At 38.8% G+C, this 27,695-nt stretch overlaps 1 protein-coding gene across 2 annotated transcripts in view; it reads right to left on the reverse strand.

The window, feature by feature from the left end:
* The window catches only part of cdh13 (cadherin 13, H-cadherin (heart)), a 444,891-nt gene that overhangs the window by 16,984 nt on the left and 400,212 nt on the right, over positions 1–27,695 (reverse strand). The window contains exons 13-15 of one of the 2 annotated variants that reach the window (XM_053622850.1): positions 18,521–18,754; positions 16,561–16,779; positions 84–2,149 (exon numbers count right to left, since the gene is read on the reverse strand). In XM_053622850.1, coding sequence (XP_053478825.1) covers positions 2,142–2,149; positions 16,561–16,779; positions 18,521–18,754 — 461 coding nt within the window. In that variant the 3' untranslated portion in view covers positions 84–2,141. Of the gene's footprint in view, positions 1–83; positions 2,150–16,560; positions 16,780–18,520; positions 18,755–27,695 lie in introns of those variants that run through there. The other variant, XM_053622849.1, reaches the window with a different exon arrangement.

A 27,695-nucleotide genomic window follows, 5' to 3' on the forward strand; every position in this document is an offset into this window, starting at 1 on the left:
CTCTCTTTCATTGCTTGCAGTGATCAGAATCAAAGCCATGTCCCAATTATGTTTCATTACTCTGATTCTAATGATGTACCATGATCATTTATTGATTTAAAGTCAGCTTACCACTGTTCCCATACAGAAATGATGTGTGTTTTGTTCTCCCATGGAGAATTATTTTCGAGACAGGCCGGAGACTGTATAACTTTAGCTGAAAAAGTCTCTGGCTCTATTATTTACACAGTGTGATTAAGAATTGATGGAGCACAAAATGAGGGGGAATTCAAAATGAGCCTGCTATTGTAAAGAGGAGAGAACTGTGAAAAAGTAAAACGCAATAATGTGATACAGATTGGGGGTATGCCGCATATTTTAATAGTAGCTTGGTAGGTTAAGGGACCAAATCACGGTGGGCTTTTTTTTTTTTCCTTGTTTCTGATTCCAGTCAGGTTTGGCAAAACTGTCCCTCAAACACCACAGTGGCTCTGAAAACTAGCTATAAAGAACTGTAATTTCATTGTAGTGTAACTACGAGCAAAAGAAAATATACAAATTCAATTGTTCTGAAATACCAGGAGTCCTTTATCAACAGTGTAAACAATCAATGTACAACATGAAGAAAATCATAAGCTTCAGAAACATCATAATAAATGGCAATACATGCATCCTGGACATGGTTTTTTCATTGTGTTCCACGTGTGGTGCATTGATGTTGCAGTTCTGTGTCTATGTGTGTAGTTCAACTGCTTCCTGGTGACTCTTTCAGCATGATAAGGACTAATCAGAGAGCTGAGCTTTATTCGGAGGCCTGGCACGTTAACATAAAATTGCAATTGTTCAACAAAGCTGTGATGGCTCTCCCCGTGGAATCTATTCATTTTCAACCCATTACCTCACCATTAGGATCTATTTGCTTTTCAGCGTTACAACGTGAGTGCACTCATATTTCATGCTGCTGGTTCGGAGACGAAGTACCTGCTCTGCACTAAGATACCTCAATCTGACCTTGAATAAATAAATAAAATAAAATAAAAACAAAGTGGTGGGAAGTACAGTAACGGCTTTATTAAATTAGTGCAAAAGACACACATAACTCATTCATAACGTCATTGTTTACTTTGCTTTATAGGGACTTAAGGGGTCTTTCCCACAAATCCACAAACATTTTGTTATTTTTTTTCTTTCTTTTTTTTTTTTGATCCACTTCTCACAAGCGCAAAATACGAACCGACAAACCGACAGCCTTGTTTGGCTCTCTGCAGAAGACGAGGGGATGCCGAGACAAGTGTCATACCAACAGAGCCATGAAAACACAGGTTAGACAGACAACCAGTCTGCAAACCAGTTTAGGACTCCAGATTCAACTAAACATTCTTGGAAGAAAAAAAAATTGGAGTTAATACATGAAAAAGAAGAAATACATCAACAGCACTGAAACAGTGTCTAAAATATGCAAAAAGATACAGTTTTTTGTCTTTTATTTGGGAGGGGATTGACTGCAGTCAAATTACATAAGTTAATCAATAAATTTGTACAATGGTAAAAAATAAAATATATATATAGTGTACCCCCCACCATTTCACACCGTTACTATAAAGATATATTCCACTTCATAACAACTAACGCAATAAAAACCAAAACAAAAAATAAAGACTCCAGAGATTTGACTTTAAACTTTGAAGGCTTTTGGCTACCACCTTGCCCTAAGAAACCACAGTCACGTCAGACTAAACACGCCTTACATCCTCGCCTTACATTAGTAAACAAAGTCGTACAGTACTCTTTAACCAGAGACAAATAAAATACATTGGAAAGTCTAATTGCTTTTCCCCCATCCGGTACATCCTTATCCAGTGAGAGTTCATTCAGGCAGTAGCATCCATGACAGTGTCCAGTGATATAAGACAGAAAGACAGAGCAGGAAAAGAGTAAGAAGGGAAAGCGAGAGAGAAAGAGGAAGGGGGGGGGGGGGTGGATGGGGCAGAGATGGGTAAATTATGATGGTGCTGGGCAAAATAAACTGAGGTCCTGGAGTTAAAGGTGTCTTCTGAAATGTGGCGAAAGGTCCTTGTCAGTTGCCTCAGTCTTGGTTTGATGGGGGCACGGACTGGGAGATGCTCATCAGTGTTGTAAGAGGGCAAGAGACAGATTGAGCTTTACAAGCCTAAGAGAGATAGTGAGAGAGAGAGAGAGAGAGAGAGAGAGAGAGAGAGAGAGAGAGAGAAAGTGAGAAAGTAAATAAAGAAGAATCAGTGGACATTTTAAGCAGGTCTGAGTTTATCAAAGATAAAAAGGCAAATGCCCTGCAATGGTCTTGTGTCCTGTCCAGGGTGTATTAATGCCTCATGCCCAGTGTTCTTGGGATAGGCTTTGGAGCCACTATTACCCTGACCAGGATAAAGCAGTTACTGAAAGTGAGTGAGTGTTCTGCTGGGATTTTTTTCTGCACCTCAGTGTCGGGTAAGTTATTCAAAAACAGTAATCCACTACAGATGACTAATTACTACTTTAAAATTGTAATCTGATCACATTACTGATTACTGCATGTAAAAAGTCATCAGATTACTAACTACTTTACTTTCACGTTACTTTCCAAACCTATCAAACCTACAAAAATCCACTACAAAGTGAAACTCATAGTTCTTTCTGTACTTTTACATGTATGTATGACATTAAATATATGACATGATCAGAAAGAGTTGGATTTATCATAACACTTGCCTTGGGTGTTGTCACTGTTTGTGGGAATACCAGACAGGTAAAATATAAAACTTTTCTAACTAGGCTAGTCTGGTGTCACTAGCCAAGGGGTGGCACAGCTAAGCTATCACTGTATGGGTTTAGCTGCTACAGTGCCATGCAGAGTACATTATATTTCCTTATGCTCTGCTCATACAGTATCATGTTCACGTAAACTGGAACTCATATAGACATTCACACAGCTTGTTTTCCTGCTCAGAATGAGAGGATGTTAGTGTTTCTGTTTCAACCCATTTACTAGTTAAAAAAAAAAAAAAAAAAATCAGCATATATCCATTTTTCCTCACATTGACTGTGTGAGCTAGCGTTTGGCAGAATTGAGATCTGTCACCAATAAGACACGAGTGTTTCCACGTATTTTCCTGTAAACCCTGTCTGATTGGTCTTGCCTCCGTTCACTGAAGATATAAAATTACAACACCGCCGTCTTCTTTTACTGACATTCAGTTACATAGTGACAAATCGCTCCAAGTGGAGAATTATCCGGGGCTAAAGAAATAAATCTTCGGGGCAAAACGTGATTTATTTTAAAAATTATTTTACTTAATATTGTTTAGTAACTCAAGTAACATAATTTTATTGACATCAGTAACTGTAATCAAATTACAATAACATGTTACAAAGTACACCCAAATCTGCTCTATCTCTATGTGCTTGTGTGTGTGCGTGTGTCTGTGTGTGGGTGAAAAGGTGCCATATTCCTGCAGACTGGCTAGCATTTTGATCTCACTGCATATGGTATGCATAAAATTGAAGCAGACAAATGAACTATTTGCCAGAAAAAGGAGTTTTATAAGTAATGTAAATGGATAACAAAGGTATATATTAAGGTCAAAAGTATCAGTGGCAAGTTAAATGTCCAGTGTGACCTTTACATACAATTCTCTATCGTGTAGAATACTTGAGCTTATTTATATTGTGAAATCACATATATATTATATATATGGAGTGTGAAGTCCCATCCCATAGGGACATCACACTCCATTTCCTCTAATACTGAGATAATGCTACAACAAATAAAACAGAACTTCGGTATTGGATACTGGGCTGACAAATGAATCCGCTCATGTACAAAAGTAATATTGAGGGTAGACTTCCCGGATCTTTCACTAGCTCCATTATTATTATTATTTCTCTCTCTGTCTTCCACTCTCTGTCTCCCGTTCGTGTTTTTCTCCTGGGCTGCATTCACAAAATGAGATTAAGGACCAGTTTTGAAAAATGCAAGCTGTAATTTTGCAAGACGTTCAGAAATGAATTGGCCTGTAGGCCTGAGAAATGCTAGACCGATCGAAGCATGCCAGATCTGATGGGGGGAATATTTAATAGCAAGAACTATTGATTTCCGCCTCTTTTTTTTTTTTAATATGTTTTTTGTTTCCATCTAGCCACTTTTGTATTTTGGTCCTAAGTGAATCTGAAAGGGAAATAAAAATTGAACATTGCGTAGAAGCACAGATAAAATCTCCTCTGTTTCAGAAATGCCTTTTGCAAATGTAATGAGACTCCTGCACCCTTTATTCATGCACGGAGGCCCAGAGACACACCAGGTAATTCTTTCTCCTTAGGCAAAAAGAGTGAGAAACAAAAATACATAACCAAATCAATTCACCTCACTTCTCTGAGATGCAATGAAGTCAGGCGAAAATCAGACAATCCAACACACACACACACACACACACACCTCCTCTACCAGGAGAAGAACAGAAGAGGGATCTGCAGACCTGGCAACTGCTGCAGATCTGAAACGTGAAGAAAATGAACGATTGAGGGAGCAGGACGAAAGAGTGTTTGATCTAATTAGGATCATCCTGATTGGAAGAAAGTGGTTGTGGCAGCAGTCAGCTGGAGTTGAAGCAAACATGATAACATGTGACCTCTGTGGTCCAGCGCAGCAGCCCGCTCGCATAATACACAATCTTTCTTCCTTTTCTCAGGCTGGCTCTCTGTCATTCTCAAAATAAAATGTAACAGCAGATGGCTGTCAAAGTTGGCGTTGAGGGACCTTGGCTAAGTTTCATCTTTAAAACTTTACACTTAGCCACTTAGAACCTCTAGATAGATCCGTCTGCACCACATTAAAACCACTTGAAATGTGAACAATTCCTCTTCGCTAATCCACAGCAAATGCACTGTTTTCCATTTTACCAAATAACAGGTTTTACAATGAAACCACAATAATTCCCTTAAATTTTAACCTGATATTAATCAAGCGGAAAAAAAGGGTCACAATGTGGTTCACAATGTGCATCATAGCGGCATTAAAAACAGAAATGCTGCTAAATGTCATTCGGATGGATTTTATTTCTTTCCTTCAAGATATGGTTCCTCTGTAGTCAAAGTAGATTAAAAGCGTAAAAGTGGTTGTCTTGGTAGGAAAAGGGGATTTAAAACTTCAGTGGTGTGCTGGTGGCTCAGTTGTGTGATGGATGGAGCTTGGGCTTATTTCCCTGTTTGTGGATTAATTACATTTCAGCCCTCCAAGAATCTTTTATCAGATTAGCAGTGGCTTTCAAAGTCTTGCTCAGTTCAGATCTACTGCTTCTCATTCTCCACATACTGCCCTTTTGGTATACTGGCTATACGCTCGTTATACTAGAACTAACGTTATAGTTACTGGGGGTCATTTTATCAGCTCATAATAGATCATAATAAGTGGAAATATATTATAGTAAATTATAGAGGAGTTAAAGGCTTGGTTGAATTTGTTTTGTTTATATAGATTTTTGTAAAATCAGAAATCCCCCTTTGGATGCAAGTTGCTGGAGCATGACAGAGCGAGTCTCAACCTCCAGCCATGGGCCACTGAGTGTCTGATATTTTTTTGTACACTTTTCTGGCCAGAAGCTTCAGAAAACTGAAGGTTGCTATCTTACTGGCTCTCTGTACTTCTATGCATATACACCATTTGAGTTTTTCAGAGCAGGATGTGACAGCAGCACAATGCATAAAATCATGCAGATACATTTCAAGACCTTCAGGTTATTTTCACATCAAATATCAGAATGGGTAAAAATCGTGATTTCTGTGACTTTAGCTGTGGCATGGTTACTGGTGGCAGATGGACTGGTTTGAGCATTTCAGAAACTGCTGATCTCCTGGGATTTTCACACACAACACTCTCTAGAGTTTACACAGAATGGTGCGAAAAACAAAAAAAACAACACAGATTGAGTGACAGTTCTCTGGGTGATAACACCTTGTTGATAAGAGAGGTCATAGGAAAATGGTTCGAGCTGCCTCAGATAGCCTCGGATTCCTGTTCTTGACTGACAGAAGTGGAACCCAATGCGACCTTCTGATGTTGTTGACGATCAACCTCAAAGTTTAATGTTTTGTGCATTCGGAGATAATTTTCTACTCACCACGGTTTTAAAGAGTGCTTATTTGAATTACTTTAGACTACCTGTCAGCTCAAACCAGTCTGTTCATTCCCCTCTGAGCTCTCTCATCAACAAGATGTTTCAGCCTGCAGGCTCTTCGCAAAAAGGACGTTTGTTTTTCACACCATTCTGTGTAAACTCTAGACATTGTTGTGTGCGAAAACCCTAGGACATCAGAAGTTTCTGAAATACTCAAACCAGCCCATCTGGCACCAACATCCATGCCACGGTTAAAATCACAGAGATCGCATTTTCCCCCCCATTCTGATGTTTGATGTGAACATTAACTGAAGCTCTCAACCTGTATGATTTTATGCATTGTTCTGCTGCCAAACGGTCGGCAGATTAGATAACTGAGCAAGTGTACAGGTGTTCCTATTAAAGTGGTTGGTGAATGTAATATACATACACACAAATACACTGTAGCTTGTAGGCCTCTCCAGATCTCCTTCGAACCATTAGATTACCTGGTGTTGGGCAAAGCTGAAAATTGGACTTATCAGAGAAGATGACCTTCCTCCAGTCCTCTACAATCCAATCCTTATGGTCTTTTGCAAACCTCAGCATGGCTCTTCTTTGCTTCTCATTGATGAAGGGCTTTTTTCGAGCTTTGCACAACTTCAGCCCTGCCCCTCGAGCCAGTTTCTCGCCATGCACTTCACCCCAGCTGCCGTTTGCATTTCTTTTTGTAGGTCACTTGATGTCATCCTACGGTTGTTGAGTGACATTCGAATGAATTAGCGGTCATCCCAGTCGGTGGAAAGTCATTTCTACCCTCTGCCGGTCTGTAGCTTTGTTGTCCCCAATGTCTGCTGCTTGACCTTGTTCTTATGAAGTGCCCTCTTTGAAATTTTAAGGATGGAAGCAACCTGGCGCTCACTGTATCCCTGTACCAGTAAAGCCAGAATCGAACCCTTCCTTTCCTCACTCAAAACTTTCCTTTTCAACTATTTTGGCATGGTCAATAGGTATTTTTTTGATTGCAATTACTTTTGAGGTACTATTACTACTGTCTTTGCCATCCAATGGTGATGACCACAGCACTGGTTTTTATACTTTTCCTCATTAAATAACATTTGGTTCAGGTGATCACCTAATGAGGTGTGCCTGTGTTGGAATTCAGCAGACACTGGATTGGAATGGCTGCCGTACATGTAGAGATGCTGATTTAAGATAAATTTGCATTGGTCAATATGTATATACATTTGCAATCAAAATTATTCAACCTCTCATTGCAAATCAGGTTTATTGTCAAAATTGACAGACTTTCAGCTGTTTGCAATGAACAAATCAAACAAATGCAACTGAAATAGTTCAACACAATGAATGCTTCAAGTGGTTTCCCCAAATTCAACTGAAAATGCAACTTATAATAACTTCCCAAATTTCAAAATTTTTCAACCCCTTCATGGTAAGCATCTTTAGTACTTAGTAGAGCACCCTTTTGCTGTTATTACCTGCTGCAAACGAGATGCATAGCTTCTGGCAGCATTCCTGAGGAATCTTAGCCCATTCCTCATGAGCAATGGCCGCAAGTTCAGTAATATTCTTGGGTTTGCGTGCTGCAACCGTCTTCTTCAAATCCCACCAGAGATTTTCTATGGGGATCAAGTCAGGTGACTGTGAGGGCTCTATAGAATCTTCTGGGACTTCTTCTGCAACCAAGCCTTCTATATATACGTCCTTTCACTGCTTGACTTCTAACTATACCATATAACTATACTGGCCTTACATGAAATCCTTCCCTGCTTTGGTGTGATAACGATACCTGATGACTGTTCCTTCAGTGCAGATTCCAAGCATACCTACAGAGGGCACTGTTGCTATCTCTGTAGTGTGTGAATTCCAGAGCACAGACCTCCTTTCAGTATTTGTGGCCATGTGCACCATAGGAAATCTAGACTCACAGTAGGGAGAAGCAACACAGCTTCATTTGTTTGCATGTGAGATAAACGTGTTTGCATTCACTGACTGTTCATCCAGCCTCACTACTGTATCTGATCAGCCCGTAACTGGTGCTGTGACCATAGTGATGACTAGCTGCCTGCCTTTTCTTATTGTCTATCAAACCTCAGCATGCCAAGATTTGGCGTCGTCAACTGAGATAGATCTCAAGCCCTCTAATTTCTGAGAAGAAATGAATGAAACAGATACTGTACATGTTCGTTTTTATAAAATCAAGTGGACGTATTCAAAAAGCGACAAACCTGCACACTGGGGAGCAAGAATGATCGCGCGTGTGTGTGGTAGTGAATCCAGAACTAATCGGTCATGTTGCATGGTACTCACGGTGTGCTGCTGTGTGTAATTAGAGGGAGGCAGAAGTGGGTAAGCTGCAGGATTTGGTGCAGGATTTATCAGCACTGAAAGAGCACCTCAATACAAAGATACTTAGGTACCTTCCTATGGAACATGTATGTGCTGCCAGCCCATGTTTACATTCATTATTTATGGCTCCACAAAAAGCAAGCGTATTAGAGTGCTTTATCTCAAAGAAGTCAAAGGAAAACAGAAAAAATGGATTTTCTCTCTACTGTGGGGATATTCGCCCACTTCCTCACTCTCTCTTGTGTGCAGAGCTCTCTGGCGTCTTGCCAAGTTTTTTCATTTTTTTTCAACTTATTTTCATTTGTTTCTTTTCCTACTGGACTAAATAGTGAAAGCATTAACGTGTTAGGTAAAATACACAAGCTGTAGAAAGCTGAAAGTGGGAGAGAGTGAGCGGGACACTTTGGCCTCTGAGGCCGGTGTGGAGATGCTGTCTCTCCGGCATAGCGTCAGGTGTGTGCTGGAGAGTGGCACACAGGTGGAGGAGGTTCTGGAGGAGGTTGGTGTGAGAACATCTACTCTGCCTCCCAGATGAACAAAGCAGGTGTGGTGTTCCTGAGACAACAAAACCTTGTCAATAGACTGATCCAAACTGGAATATGAGTGAAAGGAGCCCCGTACAAGTTTCCCCCCGTCTGTCCCCGCAACACGAGTTGTCACATCTAATGTGCCCCTATTCATCCAAGACGAGGCGGTAATGAAGGAGCTGGCCCGCTTCGGGAAGTTTGCCAGCCCAGTGAGACTGTTTCCACTCGGCTGCAACAACTCGGCAGTGAAGCATGTCTTGTCTTTTCGTAGACAAGTTTTTATGTCTCTGAATAGCCAAGACAATACGCTCAATGTGAATTTTAAATGCAAACATGGGGATAGTGACTACATCGTGTTTGGTACCACGGAACATCTGAGATGTTTCGAGTGTGGGGACATCGGACACAAGAAGTTCGTCTGTCCACACAGAGCTGCACTTGATGAATTATGAGGCGACACAAATCCTATTACAGAGACAGTATTAATGAGGCATTTTTCCAGTACTGTGATCTGAACAGTGAAAAGACACAAGGATATGGGAACGATTCCTCAGGCAATATTTTCAGTGTCACATGCAGAGTGTTAGTCATCAATGTAGTGGTGTAGGCTTGCAGGCTGCCGGACATAATGAATAACATTGTCCTCCAAAGCATAATGCAAAAGCAAAAAAAAAAAAAATGGATCAAAGGATCCCTGAATGCCTGGCAATTAACATTTACACACCAACAGTGCAGCGACAGCTGATAGTGATAAAAACCAGAAAGATTTTAAAGTAAATTGTGAGAATGGTTATGAATATCAGGTACTAAATGAACTAAATGAAGTTTGTATTCGTGTTAGTAAGGAGACATAAGATGGTGTATATAAGATGTGAGAGACTGATTGGAGGACAGATAATGAAATAGTGATACAGCAAGACTTGAAATCAGAGACTGACAGAGACAAATATAGCGTGTAATGAGAGAGAGAGAGTGAGAGAGTGAGAGAGAGAGAGAGAGAGAGAGAGTGATGCCTGTAGGTCATGTTGGGCTCAGGCCTATCAATGGCTCCATTGTGCCATGAAATACAGATGGAGCCCTCTTCTACCCGAACCAAGCCTTGGGCATGGAAGTCAGCCACAGAGCATATCCAGACACATACACACACACACGCAGGCACACACGCACACACAAAAAGTAGCTCTCGGCGGTATAAAATATGTGATGTATAGCTACAGAAGTTATAGTATAGGGACTCATGTAAATCACTGATTCTTGAGAAAAGGGACAAAACATGTCCTACATACAAAAGTCCTCTTTATGTTAAAAATTAAGAAATTCATAAAAATAAAAAGTTAACTTAAAAAGTTCAATCTAGGGGTAATCTGTACACTCTGGGCATTTATTACTTTTACATGTGTGTATATATATATATATATATATATATATATATATATATATATATATAATTTCAATACAATTCATTTAACCTGTCCTCAGCAAGAGGTCACAATATCAAACTGCCAAACAGTGCTTAAAAATGCAATAAATTCATAAATCTTAATTTAAAATGAAAGGCAGAAACATAAATTGTATTTTCCATAAAAAAAACTTATGATCAAAGTTGTGTCCTCATTTTACGTCAACTTAGTCATATTTTTTTTAGAATCCTGAAAAATCATGCACGATCAGCTATAACTCTGAGGACCCTTTTCTCACTTCCTGCTCATGGTGGATGCAACAGTAGGATGCACGGTCTGGTAAGTTTGATAATTTTGTATACTTTAAACAAAGAATGTTTAAGTCTCTGCGGTCACAGCTTTAACATGTCAACACCGTCTTCCCGTTGTGATCATTTCTGTCTATAACTATAACTTTGGCATTTTAGTTATGCGTATTGATTCAGCTCCAACTGAGAAAAATAACAAAATTATTCCACTGTACAACACATGTTTAAGATGGAAAAATATTCAATTTTGTCCACTCCGTCAGGTTTTATGTCTGAGGGAGTCGGCTTGCAAGCTGACAGAGTTGACAAGTGCTCACAAAAATTCTTTATATGGTGATATAATAGTATTTTTGATTATGGGGAATTATTCTAATGTTGTTGGAAGCATAAAAGAAACAGGAGGGCGAAAATATTTTTTAAAAAGAAAGAAAGCAGAAGGGAAATTCTAGAAAAGGAAAGTCAAAGGTGGAAGAAAAGGGTTCAAGACAAAAAATCGAGACAAATCGCTGAATTGGACTGTAAGGAGCAGAGGTATGAAAGATGTATCAGGAAGCAGTCATTCAGCTAGATAATTGATAAACAGGCTACAGATGCCTTGTATTCCTATAGAATTGAGAAGATTTCTGTTGCTACTACAAGATGTCACATAATAATGCTTATTATTACACTGAACCTAACATAAGCTTCTTCTGTTTGTCCAGTGAGCCACCAGAGACCCAGAATGAGACGTACTGCTACAAAAAGAAAATCACTGGAAGGATTCTGGAACCCAATTATATAATACAATTACAAAATTAAACTGTTGAACTCAATTAAATCTATTTTAAAAAATACTTAGATCTCTAAATTTGTTGTCTTGTCAATCAGTTATTTGAAAAAGAATTGCTAGTACTTAATCTGTTGTAACCTCAGTTGGTTCTTTGTCAACACCGTCACTTATTTGTCATCACCATCAGATGAAGGTTTTTGTTCATTTTGAAAGAAATATTTTATTCTTTGTTTCAGCTTATTGTGGTAATAATTAAAACACTAACTGAACTACATGATATGATATGATGCTTAATATTAAAAAGGAGGGTAGAGAATTAAGGATTTTAGGAATTGGATTTTTCATAATAGTGTGAAAACACTATTATATACACTTTTATAAGTGTAAACACTAAACACTAAAGAATATATTTTATCACTTAACTCCTTTACTGAACACCATTATTAGATAATTGAGAACTTTACATTCTTGTTGGATGGATGAAATTAAAATGCTTTTCAGTGTGTCTGATAGAGTTGACAGAAATTAAGTTATGAAGTGAATAAATGTAATTTATTTTTTAGAAAAAAAGCATTTTCATAAAAACCTGTTCCCTTACATGGTTCAGTAGCTGAGACCTTTGTTTACAAATATATCAATATTTTAATTAATGTAGTATTAAAAATACATAAACTAACTTCTAAAACATGTTTTGTCCCTTATCTTAAGAATCAGTGAAATGCATGCACACACATACACAAACATAGAGAAGCACACAGACCAAAGGCAGACATAAAACCCCAGCAGAACACAAATCTTAAAAACTCAGAAATCTATTTCTCTACTAAACTGCTTGAGAAACAGGTCCATTATGGCCCCTCTCTCATGAGTGGAGTAAATTATGCATGCTATTGCAAACGGTGTAAATGAGATATACTGCTTATGCCATGAGATATAAACAAGGGAATGGGTAGGCTGGGTAAAAAACAAATACACACACACACACACACACACACACACACACACACACACACACACACACACACAGAGGGTATTATTAATCGAATGTAGCAAGGAAATGGGGGAATTTTAAATTCTGTCATAAAAATGTTGCAGCTTTTATGGGTGCTTTTTATACACAAAGTCACTCCACAAGAATGAATAGAAAGTAATTTACTGTAAAACTATAAAGACTAAAAACCCAGCTAACACTATGTCCCGACAGCATTAACAAATGGGCTTTAAGCTGCAGAAAAAAGACCTGCACGATGTGTGTATATATATGTATATATATACAGTAGCAAGAAAAAATATGTGAACCTTTTGGAATTTCATGGTTTTCTGCATGAATTTGTCATAAAATGTGATCTTCATCTAGGTCAAGGGTATTGACAAATATAATGTGCCTAAAATAAAAACAGAAAATAAATTCTGATCCCACATGTCTTTATTGAACACACTCATTCAACATTCAAAATGGCAGTGGAAAAAGTAAGTGAACCCTTAGAATTAATAACTGGTTGACCCCACCCTTGGCAGCAATAACCTCAACCAGGCGCTTCCTGTAGCTGTGGATCAGACCTGCACATCGTTCAGGAGGAATTTTAGCCCATTCTTCCTGGCAGAACTGCTTTAGCTCGGTCATATTCTTTGGACGTCTCATGTGTATGGCTTTCTTCAAGTCATTCCATAGCATCTCTATTGGGTTGAGGTCTGGGCTCTGACTTGGCCCCTCCAACAGGTGGATTTTGTTTTTCTGAAGCCATTCTGTTGTGGACTTGCTCCGGTGTTTTGGGTCGTTGTCCCGTTGCATCACCCAACTTCTACACAGTTTCACCTGATGTCCAGACATTCTCACATTATCCTGAAGAATTATCTGATATACTTGGGAATTCATCTTCAGCTCAATGACTGCAAGCTGGCCAGGCCCTGATGCAGCAAAGCCCAAATCATGATGTTTCCTCCACCATACTTTACGGTTGGGATGATGTTTTCATGATGCTATGCCGTGCCCTTTCTACACCAGATGTAGTGCTGTGTGGTTTTTCCAAATAGTTCAATCTTAGTTTCATCAGTCCACAAAACATTTTGCCAATACCGCTGTGGAGTTTCAATGTGCTCTTTTGCAAACTTCAGGCGTGTAGCAATGGTCTTTTTAGTAAGCAGTGGCTTCCTTCGTGGTGTCCTGCCGTAGATACCCTGCTTGTTCAATGTTTTACGTATTGTAGACTCATGAAAAGAGATGTTAGCCAGTTCCAATGATGCCTTCAAATCTTTGGCTGTCATTCAGGGTTGTTTCTTTACCTTACTGATGAGTCTTCGTTGTGCTCTTGGCGTCATTTTGACTGGGCGCCCACTTCTTGGTAGAGAAGCAACAGTCCCAAAGTGTCTCCATTTATAAAATGTTTGCCTAACTGTTTCTAAAGTCTTTGAAATCACTTTGTAACCCTTGCCAGCTTTATGTAAATCAACAATTCTTGATCGTAGATCTTCTGAAAGCTCTTTTTGGTGAGGCATGGCTCACATAAGTATGTGCTTCTTGTGGAGAGCAAACTCCAAAAGTTTGAGGGTTTTTATCAGTCAAAGTAGCTGTAGTCCACACCTCCAAACTCATTTTCTTAACGAGACTCCAGTTGTGCTAAAACCTGCCTCCAATTAGCTTTTTTTAGGTCATTAACTCAAGGGTTCACATACTTTTTCCACAGGTACTATGAGGTTTTTTTGGTTGTTCTCAATAAAGACATGAAAGATCAGAATTTTTTTGTGTTATTATTTTAGACACGTTATATTTGTCAATACCCTTTTGACAACTATATGTATATATTTATTATAAATATATATCTATTCTCTTGTTTGTCCATCGAGGTCGATGAGGACCACACAGTATCATAAGTCTAAGCGGGAGTGGGTTTGGGGATGGTTGATTAGTCCAGTCCGAGCCTGGAATTGATGGTTGCAGTGGGGACATAGAAGATCAGACTGCTGACATGGTGAAGAGGAGATACCAGCCTTGGACTTGTGAAGAAGACGTTTCTCTGCCGCATAACGCAATCTCTTTTGTTCGTAGGCTATTTTATATATATATATATATATATATATATATATATATATATATATATATATATATATATATATATAGATAGATAGATAGATAGATAGATAGATAGATAGATAGATATAACCATACAGCTACAAAAGACATTGTATATACACTATGCAAGCCCATATATCAGCCATAAACCTTTTGTAATCATATCATTACCATAACATTTACCTTTGGGCAAGAGACAGCTTCCTAGTTGTCTGATTTATAATACACAGGGAGCATGTTTAAAAGAAAAATGCAGATTTATTCAGAATTTAACCCAATGGGCCTCAACAAACAGTAGTGTCTCTGGCCCTGAAGACCTGGCTTGCTGCCAGTAAACAAGCAAAGGGTCCGAGAGGGGCTGTAATCAGCTAAAAGGCCCGAACCAGGCACACTGTACTTTCATACTGCTTATAAATGGACAGCCAAAACAGTGAGGTAAGTAATTGGAGCCTTTGGAGAAATAAAGTCAGTATGGGTTATAGTGTTCTATGAAAGGTTAGCTTTTGAGAATAGCTAAATGTCTTTAATAACTGTGGAGTTACACATAAACTATACAAGCAATTATAATGTAACTACTGAGTATGTGTGCCTTGTTAGAGGTGGATTACATATGGAATAAACTAGAGCGAAAATAGTTAACAGTCATGTGATGTGGCGTGAAGTTACTGTTACCACCCAGAAGTGGATTATTTTCCAATTACATCACATCCTGAAGTGTTTTATTCCTCTTACACCACAAACAATTACAATCTTTAATTTATTAATCAAAAACAGCATATTTACACAACAATTTATAGTTACATTTAATGCTGTTTAATGTTAAGACTGCCAAAAACAAGTTCATTCCTGTTATCACTTATGTTATAGCAGCTATAAACAGTCGTTCCCTCACCAACCTCTCTCTCTCTCTCTTTCTCTCTCTTCAAGAAAACAAAAAACTCACAGCTATGTTGACAAGAAACCTAAACACTCGTACTGACTGTTACCAAGCTCTGACACTGGAGACCCCTTTCATAAGTCAGTCTCTCCAGGATTTTGTGATTTTGCGATTGCAGAAATGAACTCAAAATCAAAATCATTCAGAGGAACTTGCAATGTTTTATATGTACCACTGACTTCATGCAGATTTTGGCCAAGAAACGTCACGTGACACCTGACCTCATCACAGCATTCATTCAGCCACGGCCCTCTTTGATTCACGTGTGTCGAACATGAGTACAGCTAAAAGGTCTCACTTACTAACAAACATCACTGCAAAAGACCTTGCAAAACCCCTTTATGCAACTGCAATTTCACCAATTCAAGAGGTTTTCCACACAAAAAGCACAAAAAGCAACAAAAGCACAAAAATAACAAAAGCACAAAAGCAGGAAAATCAAGCATTTTTGGCTTCAAAAATCACAAAAAAAACCCCTCTGCGAAATTCTTTACAGACTGATAGGTCTTCAATAAAGTCTCTACAAAGCTTCACCATATTAATGAATATACAATACATTTTTCGGTTATTATTAGTCTTAGATTATTGTGGAAGGTCCAGCACACAAATACCTGTGGATGAACAATTACAGTACTAAAGAAATGCTAATCTATTAGAATGGGTGCTTTAATGTGAACTTGAGATTTGAATTACAGCTGGAACTACTGTCAGAACTGCTGTTACAGAAAATGAATCAATAATCGCTTTAATCGCACACGATAGAGAAATTATATAAACCTTAGACTTCAAAAAGTCAAAATTGAGGCTGACACATGTATATACACAAGATGTTACTGTACTATTACACTAGTACGTAATGATGCAGTGATTAGAAATAATATAAAGTGGAACCGAATTTAAATCTGCAAACATAAATACTGCTTTTAATTCCATTTTCAAAATAACTCATCTTTTACACAGGCAGTGATGAAGAGCGTGGTACAAGTCACCTGCACATCGGTTGACCATTTGCTCCTAAAATGCTCTTAGAGCGCCGTATTGTAAACTGTTCTAGAAATTTCCACCCATCGTGCTCTATAGCATGAGTACTCACAGAACACGGAGAACAGGAGCAGGCCGAGCAGCAGCAGTAGATTTGTTCGAAGAGAGCCGACTCCATTGCAGTCCATTCTGTTCTTCTTACAGGTGCACACCTGCACTTTGAGCTCTGTGTTGTTTGTGAGTGGAGGGAAGCCGGAGTCAGTCAGGACCAGGGGCAGGTTGTAGTTGGCTCGCTTCAGACTGTGCAGCAGCATGATCTGTGAATGTGTGTCTGTGGGCAAAGACAATAGTTTATGAAAACACACATGCACACGCAGGAATACCTGTATCCTGAAACACTTCCCTGTCTTATTTCCTTCCTGTCAATCACACACACTGTTTGAGGTCAGGATTTACTCTCAGTCTGTCAAAGCAGAAGCCTGAAGCACTGCTTCTGTTCTCCTGTGCTCCCGTTTTCTTCTCTTCAATTTCTCCTCTGTTCTGTTCTGTTCACCTCTGTTCTCTTTTGCGCTGTCCTCTTCGCTTCTCTTCTGTTCTACTGCCTTCTGTTCTCTTCTCTGCTCTTCTGCTCTTCTCTGTTCTCTTTTTCTCTCCTCTGTTCTGTTCTCTTCTCCTCTGTTGTGTTATGTTCTCTATTCTTTTCCCTTCACCTCTGCTCTGTTCTGTTCTCCTCTCCTCTTTTCTGTTCTTTTCTCCTCTCCTCTGTTCTCTTCTCCTCTTCTCTCATCTTTTCTCCTCTCCTCTGTTCTCTTCTCCTCTTCTCTCATCTATTCTCCTCTCCTCTGTTCTCTTCTCCTCTTCTCTCATCTATTCTCCTCTCCACTGTTCTCTTCTCCTCTTCTCATCTATTCTCCTCTCCTCTGTTCTCTTCTCCTCTTCTCTCATCTATTCTCCTCTCCTCTGTTCTCTTCTCCTCTTCTCTCATCTATTCTCCTCTCCACTGTTCTCTTCTCCTCTTCTCATCTATTCTCCTCTCCTCTGTTCTCTTCTCCTCTTCTCTCATCTATTCTCCTCTCCACTGTTCTCTTCTCCTCTTCTCTCATCTATTCTCCTCTCCTCTGTTCTCTTCTCCTCTTCTCTCATCTATTCTCCTCTCCACTGTTCTCTTCTCCTCTTCTCATCTATTCTCCTCTCCTCTGTTCTCTTCTCCTCTTCTCATCTATTCTCCTCTCCTCTGTTCTCTTCTCCTCTTCTCTCATCTATTCTCCTCTCCTCTGTTCTCTTCTCCTCTTCTCTCATCTATTCTCTTCTCCTCTGTTCTGTTCTTTTCTATTCTGTTCATTTTCTCTTCTTCTCTGTTCACCTCTGTTCTCTTTTGTTCTGTTCTATTCTATTCTCCTCTGTTCTCTTCTCCCCTATTGTGTTCTGTTCTCTTGTGTTCTGTTTTCTTCTCCTCTGTTGTGTTGTGTTCTCTTTTCCTCTGTTCTGTTCTCTTTCCCCTGATCTGTACTCTTTCCCCTGTTCTGTACTCTTTGGTTCTATTATATTCTGTTCATTCTCTTCTGTTCTTTTCTTTTTTGCTCTATTTTATTCTGTTCTCTTTTTCTATCCCTCTGTTCTGTTGTTTTCTGTTCATTCATTCTGTTTCAGTCTCTTCTCTTTTTTCGATTCTCTTCTCTTCTATTCCGTTCTCTTTTTTTGTTTCTTCTGCTGAGAGGTTCAGCTGGCATTTTTTTTTTTTAATATCTAACACATTTTGTTTCTTTCCTAGCCTCAAGACACAAAATCATGATTTAATGCAACAGATAAGTGGCAGGGATTAATAGCACTGTCCCTGGAATTATTCTGAGTGTTCTCTTACTTTGCTCCTGCCTTTAACACGTTCCTTATTTCCTGACAAAAAAATGCCTTCACTGTCAATTCTCAAGCATGCACAAGACTAAAATCTTTCTTTGTTTACTACTAAAGGCCTTATCAACTCTGGCTCGCTTTATTCAATTTGATGGTGATGTTCGTATCACAGATCTAACTGGAGGTTCAGTGTTAATGTGTGGATCCGAACTGTGACTCACTGTTAATCTTGGACATCCTCCACGTCTTCTCCAGACCCAGCTGTTTACCGAGCTCTATCTTGAAGGGGTCTGTGTTTGGATGGATATCTTTATCGCGTGCTCCTATCACTGCCACGTTCACCTCCTTGGCATCTTCACATACCCGTACTACTGAGGGCACCACGTAGGGTGCGTTGTCGTTTTCGTCCTCCAGAGTGATGATCAGAGTGCCGGTGCCTGTAGCAGGAGGGTTACCTGGGACAAAAAAAGAGATTCGAAATGAACAATTTTGTACAAGTTTATAGTAGAATGGCTGAAGATGACAAATAAATGTAGTCATAAAAACTCCAGGAACTTACTACAATAGTATTACAATAGAATATTTCAAAGCAACTCTTGAAATGCAATTGTGAATACATTGTGAAAGGGAAAATTGAACCTATTTTTTTATACTGTAAATCTATGAGGCATTGAAAAACCTCAGAGTAAAGCTGAACATGCAGCTTAAAATGTGTCTTTAATATACCAACAAGTCAAACGGACCAAGGTAATGAAGCTACCCAAAGTGTAATGTTTAAAAATGTTTTAGCAAATAATTCTCTCTTTATATCTTTCTCTTTCTGGGTCTGTTATAATCTGTATTTCCTGCCTGCTGTTCAACACATTTGTTTGAATAAACTCGGCCCATCTAGTAACTTTGTTTTTTTTTTTTTCTAAATCAATCGCTCAGCTTTAAAATACACAAGAGAATGGTGCTTAATATTTACAGCTGGACTCGGTGTACTGGCTTCCCATGCCGTCTAAAACAAATAAGGTTAAGAAGTTAGGTTGGCCCGAGACGGAGGTTAAAAGGGCAAGGCTAAAACAATCAAAACAACGTATAAAACCACAAGGAGTAAACATTTACAAAAACGGTCTGCTTTTGTGCCAATTTTTGTTGTTGTTGCAAATTTCTTTTCAGAACTTTCTGCTGTACAAATTGCTGATATTTCAAATTCTCATATAGAGTACAGCATACGAGAAAACAATTGTATTTTCATTTTTTTTTACTGAATAAAAAACAACCCGAACACGCCACTGCAGTGAACCAGCTGAAAAAATCAAATATCTCTTTTTCCTGAGCAAATCTGAAAAACTCATTTCATCACCCCCTCCCCTAACATTCATCTTGATTCCGCTTAATAGAAAACAGCAGAAAACAAGCCTTGTGTCGTTTCAACCACAGGCAATCATGAATCATGTGGGACATGCCTGAGAGTGGTTGTGCAGTTCATGTGAGGTTTTGTCAGCATGTCTACCTGCTCTTGAAGATACTAACAAGCTACAGCAATACAAAAGATCCTCCATCAAACTCCATGTCAGCTGCCAACCCGACTTCTGATCACCAGACTTCTAATCAAAAGCACTCTCCATGAAATAACTCAGACTTGGGGAAATAGTGCTCCAGATTTAATTCTGTGACGTTACTGATCCTTTACTTCCTTTTTCTCTGGTTTTGACCTGTTTAATTAATTCCCCATCATGTCTTGCCTAGTGTATGTCTGTATGCTGATCGCCTTGACCTTCAGTCTGTTTATGCTTTACAATTACCACCTGCTCCTTCTGCTTTGTCTGGTTTGAGTACTTTAAGACCCAAACTTTCATCTGCGTTCTCCTGTCTGCGCTTCCTGACATCTCTACTGAATACTGCTAGCAATCAAAACAGGAAACATCCACTTTAGCAAGACACGCTGCATCTTTGAGATTAGTCACTATTGAAAAGTCAGTGCTGTTGAAGAGCCTTGTTTTGCCATGAGAGGGAGGACAGTTTGTCAAAATGCTGAAGCCACGAATGTCACTTTAGAAATCCGAAACAGAAATCAGATTAATTTCAATGGCACTATTAAAGCATTACTGCTAATGCTCCAGGCAGAAGTGATAGAGGCTTTGTTGGCATGTTTCATTAATTTTCTGCTCATATGACATTTTAAAGGCTGACATGTTCTCATTACATGTTCTCATTAAAGCTTAGCAAAATCCCCGAAATCTGAAGCCTTTTTTGTGGTTTTATCACTTAGTGATAGTATCAGATGCACTTACGCTTTCTTATGAAACTGTCCCGGGCACAAAACCCTCCTGTACAAACCAATGCTGTAGATGAGTCCAAAATGACTGATAAAGTTGTGTGTATGTAATAAAATCAATATTCAAAATGCATTGTATTTAAAAACAAGCACCCGTCCTCCCCCAAAATTCTCGAGTCACATGCTAAGAATATAAAAATGTCTAAAAATCCTCTTTTTGGGGGAGTATTATATTACAGTTTTTAAAGTGAATTGAGGTTTTTAATCTGAGTTGAGGTGTGCAGCGGACAGTTTTTTTTTATTCCACTCTTGCCCACTCCAGAAGGAATTTTGCCCAATCTCAAAGGCAATTTAAGAAGAAGAAGCATTTATTTGTCACATATACATTACAGCACAAATTTTTGTTTACATATCTCAGCTTGGTAGGAAGCTGGGGTCAGATCGCAGGGTCAGCCATGATACAGTACCCTTGGGGAAGATATGGTTCAGGCCTTGCTCACGGAACAGCTTATTTTTGCTTGCACCTGCCAGAAATATTTTCTAATGGACTTAGTTAGGTCTATATCCCAAAATATAAAATTAAGTAAACCATAGCACACACTGAAGAGGATAGCAAAGTTATAAAGGATGAATAATTAAATGAATAAATGTGTAAAGCACAATTTACACTAACATGGTAAGTGCGTTGTGCAACACTGTACGAGTACAATCTGGCAACCAAACTGTCCCAATCTGGCAACATGACCATGACCTTTTGTTTTCTTTTTTTGGGGTTCCCAGTCCTGATACACACCTCTAGTTCTGAGTATTGACTAACACATGACCTCAAGTTTCTAAACAGCAAATATAATAATGAATAATATTGAAAAGGAGCATGGTTATAACCATCTGTTATACAACATCATTCCATAAAGGATGATCTAAGGTGTTGAGCATGAATCCATTAACACCACATTGCTCATCTTATCAATATATAAGTAGCAGTTATATATGCATCCCCAATTGCACATATACTCAGCAAAAAAAAAAAGATATGTCCTCTCACATTCCACTAGAGCTGCAGCTAATGATTATTTTCATAATCGATTAATAGGCTGAATATTTTGTTGATTGAAATTGAGTTGATTTGAATGAAACTGAGTGTTACAAATATAAACTTCAGACTATATGTTTATACAGTGCATCCAGAAAGTATTCACAGCGCTTCACTTTTTCCACATTTTGTTATGTTATAGCCTTATTCAAAAATGGAATAAATTCATTATTTTCCTCAAAATTCTACAAACAATACCCCATAATGACAGCGTGAAAGAAGTTTGTTTGAAATCTTTGCACATTTATTAAAAATAAAAAACAAAAAAAGTACATGTACATAAGTATTTACAGCCTTTGCTTAATACTTTGTTGAAGCAGCTTTGGCACCAATTACAGCCTCAAGTCTTTTTGAGAATGATGCTACAAGCTTGGCACACCTATTTTTGGGCAGTTTCTCCCATTCTTCTTTGCAGGACCTCTCAAGCTCCATCAGGTTGGATGGGGATCGTCGGTGCACAGCCATTTTCAGATCTCTCCAGAGATGTTCAATCGGGTTCAAGTCTGGGCTCTGGCTGGGCCACTCAAGGACATTCACAGAGTTGTCCTGTAGCCACTCCTTTCTTATCTTGGCTGTGTGCTTAGGGTCGTTGTCCTGTTAGAAGATTAACCTTCGCCCCAGTCTGAGGTCCAGAGCGCTCTGGAGCAGGTTTTCATCAAGGATGTCTCTGTACATTGCTGCATTCATCTTTTCCTCGATCCTGACTAGTCTCCCAGTTCCTGTCGCTGAAAAACATTGCCACAGCATGATGCTGCCACCACCATGCTTCACTGTAGGGATGGTATTGGCCAGATGAGTGGTGCCTGGTTTCCTCCAGACACGACGCTTGCCATTCAGGCCAAAGAGTTCAATCTTTGTCTTGGTCATGGTCTGAGAGTCCTTCAGGTGCCTTGTGGCAAACTACAGGCGGGCTGTCATGTGCCTTTTACTGAGGAGTGGTGTTGTGGCTTCCTTCTGGCCACTCTACCATACAGGCCTGATTGGTGGAGTGCTGCAAAGATGGTTGTTCTTCTGGAAGGTTCTCCTCTCTCCACAGAGACACGCTTGAGATCCGTCAGAGTGACCATCGGGTTTTTGGTCACCTCCCTGACTAAGGCCCTTCTCCCCCGATCGCTCAGTTTGGCTGGGCGGCCAGCTCTAGGAAGAGTCCTGGTGGTTCCAAACTTCTTCCATTTACAGATGATGGAGGCCACTGTGCTCATTGGGACCTTCAATGCTGCAGAAATGTTTCTGTACCCTTCCCCAGATCTGTGCCTCAATACAATCCTGTCTCGGAGGTCTACAGACAGTTCCTTGGACTTCATGGCTTGGTTTGTGCTCTGACATGCATTGTTAACTGTGGGACCTTATATAGACAGGTGTGTGCCTTTCCAAATCATGTCCAATCAACTGAATTTACCACAGGTGGACTCCAATCAAGTTGTAGAAACATCTCAAGGATGATCAGTGGAGACAGGATGCACCTGAGCTCAATTTTGAGAGTAATGGCAAAGGCTGTGAATACTTATGTACATGTGCTTTTTTTGGTTTTTATTTTTAATAAATTTGCAAAGATTTCAAACAAACTTCTTTCAAGTTGTCATTATGGGGTATTGTTTGTAGAATTCTGAGGAAAATAATGAATTTAATCCATTTTGGAATAAGGCTGTAACATAACAAAATGTGGAAAAAGTAAAGCGCTGTGAATACTTTCCGGATGCACCGTATATCTGCTTCACAAGTTAATAAAATTTGATGCACTAAAATAGGAATGGTTATGATGTTCAGATGCAACACTAGTTCATTAGACGAGCAGCAGGACCAACAGCTGCTGATTGTGTCTCCACAAAAACAAGCAACAGATGGAAAGTAAAGATGAGGCTGAGATGCAAACACATACATTCACATGCATGATGCTTTGTGATTCGTGCTGCCATCAGACAGACACACACCTGATGTGGATTTGCATGAATTGTGTCTGACCCTCAAGACTTTTTACAGTAATCATTTATGTATCTTAAATATATTTATCCTCTGATCCAAAGAAGGAATCGTAGCGCATGTTAAATATGAACTTGACATACACAATGAAGCAAAACAAATAGGAAAACAATTTTCTATTGGGATTTACCCGTTGGGGTTTGTATCTTGGCTCCAAAACATAAAGGTGGTAGTTACTATAGATATCATTTTATTATATCAAAGCAACAATATTATATAGAAGCAACAATAACAACAACAACAACAGTAAAATGATTAATATTATTATCCATCCATTTTCCATACTGCTCATCCTACACAGAGTCACAAGGGAGCCTGAAGCCTATCCCAGGAAACTCAGCGCACAAGGTGGACAGGGTGCCAACCCATCGCAGGGCACAATCACACACCCATTCACACAATTTGGAAATGCCAATCAGCCTATAATGCATGTCTTTGGACTGGGGGAGGAAACCGGGGTACCCAGAGGAAGCACATGCAAACTCCACCCACAAAGGGCAGAGATGGGATTCAAACCCCCAACCCCGGAGGTGTGAGGAAAACATGCTATCCACTAAGCCATCGTGCCCCCTTCTTCTTCTTCTTCTTCTTCTTCTTCTTCTTCTTCTTCTTATTATTATTATCATCATCATCATCATCATCATCATTATCATCATCCATCCATCTTCAACCGCTTACTCCTTTTCAGGGTCGTGGCAGAACCTGGAGCCTATCCCAGGGAGCATCGGGCACAAGGCGGGGCACACCCTGGACAGGGTGCCAATCCATCGCAGGGCTATTATTATTATTATTATCATTATTATTATTATTATTATTATTATTATTATTATAAAAGTAAACTGAATACAGAATAGAGGTGTAATGAAAAGCTGATTTGCATTAAACAATTGGTCCAACAGTCTTTGATACTGTGGCATTGATTACATGCCTAGATCCAGTTTGGAATGAAAAATACACAAGTTTAAATGTGTCTCAAATCAATATACCAGACACGTTTACATGGGCGTGCAGAAGAGCGAAAGCTAAGGAGTGTGAGAAATCACCAATCTCTGCATGTCAGATGCATCATCCCAGTGCTGCATGACAAAACAAAAAGCAGTGTGAGTTCTAATTTGTAATTTACTGTTATATTTTTCATACCAAGACCGTGTGAGTAACAGCTGTTTTGTTTCGACAAAATCAACACAGCGTATAAAAGATGTTAATTTCTTCTCGCTTACATGAGTCAAAACAATGCGCGTTGAATTGAACTCAAGTGAGTCATACTGACTCAGATCTGAGCTGAATCGAATCATCCTGGGACTCAATCATATCAGATAAGATCAGAGAGCCAATCCAAGTGTATTGAATAATACATGTTTACCTGTATCATTTTTGTATCGTGTATCCATGTACCTACTACAATATCAACTAAAACTAATGATCACCTCTTATAGCTCTCTCCTCTTTGTTTTAGCCTGTTTTGTTTTGTTTCAACTTTAGATGGTTTTCACCTTCAAACCAATAAAACCTCAAACCCTATCATGCTCCTAAGTGTTCAGTAAGTGAGAGGAAGTCAGGACAAATCAGGACAAAAACGAAAGATAAAATGGAGTGCAGGTAGTATTAAATGTGTGGAGAAAAGACTGTTTTGCTCTTCTATATGGCATATTGATATTCAGAACTATAAAAAAAAAAAAAACAGGTATGGAACCTTTTTGCTTGTTTCTTCTCCTTCTGCATGTTCAGCAGATTCAGAAGATAGATGTGTGAAGGACAAGGCAAATCTCTCCTGTTTCTTCACACACCAATAGCCACTTAGTTTTAGCTCGAGGGAAATGGTGTTATTCATTCTTGCATGGGCTCCATAAGGCACACTTGGTTGCCTAATCACCTAGGTTTCATCAATACCCTTTTAACTCACATCTCGGGTGTTGCGTAGAAGTTTAGACAGACATCAAAGGGCCTATAGTGTATCTTTTTTCCTGTTTCTTGGTGGTTTTTAGAATGTAAAGAGTAAAGAGAAAATGTGAAATCTGTTCTTCGTATGGTTATTCAGTTTAGTGGCAACAAAAACTCTCACGGTGAACGTGAAAAACCAAACATCATCATTCTAAATAGTAATTACATGAAGTAACAGCTGGTGACAGATTATTTTCACATGCTGTGTAGTGTGCTACTAAACATTTTAGTCTACAGGTTTCTAGTTAGTGCTAGCAATATCTGACTCTAATATCTAACTAATATTTATCTCATTTAAGTGGATTCAGAGTCTATCCCAGAAACACCGGGAGTGAGACAGGAGGAATACATCCTGGATGCCAGTCCATCACAGTGCACCATGAACACACACATTCATACACTAACTCACATCTAGTGACTATGCATTATAGCCAATACACCTAGGTGAGAAGAAACCGGAACAATACTGGGACACGCAGTGAGCATGCACAAAAACACTGCACAGAGATTAACCCGAGCTCAGAAACCGGTAAGCTTTAGAGCAGCAAAGCTACCCGCTGTGCTACCGTGCCACCCGCTAGCAATTACATTAACTCGAAAAAAGGCAAGTGAAAAAAGCCTAGAGAAATGTACCATTCCTGCTACAAAGCAGCAAATAAATCACTGTTCCTCAGATGCAAAACTCAAAATATTCTCGGAGTAAACGTTTTTCCTCACAACTCCTCATACACACTCCTCATGCGAACTGCTCATGCCTCAGGACAACACTGAAAACACACACTGATTCATCTCATGGATTAATGGAGTTAAATCATAAAAGAGCATTTGAAATTGCAACACGTTATAAAAGACTGATTCCAAACACATGTTTCATGATTTTCATTCTTCCTTTGCTGAGAAGAAAGCTAGCAGATTTATGAATAATAATAATAACAATAATAATAATAATAATAATAATAATAATAATAATAATAATAGTGGTCTCATTGCAAACAGCCTTGGAGAGGGAGACAAAAACATTCTACAACTGTTTACTGTTTACAACTGTATGTGTTTCATGAACAATCAGATATAGTCCAAAAATGTCTGGAAATGGTATTAAGGTATAGAAAGACGCTTAAATATGCACCTGAACTAAATATATTTATAATATCAGCTCATACCATTTATCCTAGAATATAGCATCGTGAAAAAAAACTTTAGTATAAAGACATTAAAATGTAAAATGAAGGGAAAAGCCACCATATACTTTACTGTGCAAAAGTTTTAGGCACCCTATTTTTTTTAGAACAAACATTTTATGACGTCTATATTATCGAGTCAGTACAAAAACCTTATAGATTCCCAAACATTAATTTTCCAGCACAAAATTAAATGTTACAGAAAAATGCTTGTATGTCATTAAAAACAGTAGCATATTAGGTAATAGAACACTTTTCAGACAAAAAAAAAACCCAATGAAGGCTGCTGGGTTTTGCTGCAAAACTAAGAAGAAAGTGTGAGGGTCAAAGTCTCCAGAAGAACCATGGCTGGTTCTGCAAGATTCTCAATAAAACTTACAGCTCATTTCCTTATAAAACTGCACTAATTGTACCAGAGACTACTATTTTTTTTGTCACACCAAATATTCACTTTGTTTCTTTTACTACTGTTTACTGCTCGTTATGGTATTTAAAAAAAAATTTTTTTTTAGAAACTTTTAATTTCATTATTTTGAAGGCATCTTTGCTCTACAGCATTTCTTTGCATGTGCCTAAAACATTTGCACGGTACTGTATATGTTTTGTTTTTTTCCATATAGCATTGACATAAAGCAAAAACGAGGCTTTGAATTTGCATACATACAGTAAATGTCTGTCGTTGTATGTCTTTCATGGCTGATTTATGATACTTTAAGAAAGCAACACACATTTCCTTCCTGTGATTTATGTTTATTAATGTGCCAATCATCATAAAAAAAAACCTCCAAATGGATTCACATGTCTCCCAGCCAGCTCTTTATTTCACCACTAAAGCGATTAATCTAGATTAATCTCTGTCCACACTAAAACCCGAGGCAGTGTTTCACTCAGGTCATTGATTTTATAAAACTGACCGTAAAGCTATACAATAGCCCGCT

This window comes from Ictalurus furcatus, chromosome 4 (assembly GCF_023375685.1).
Source record: "Ictalurus furcatus strain D&B chromosome 4, Billie_1.0, whole genome shotgun sequence".
Lineage (NCBI taxonomy): Eukaryota > Metazoa > Chordata > Actinopteri > Siluriformes > Ictaluridae > Ictalurus > Ictalurus furcatus.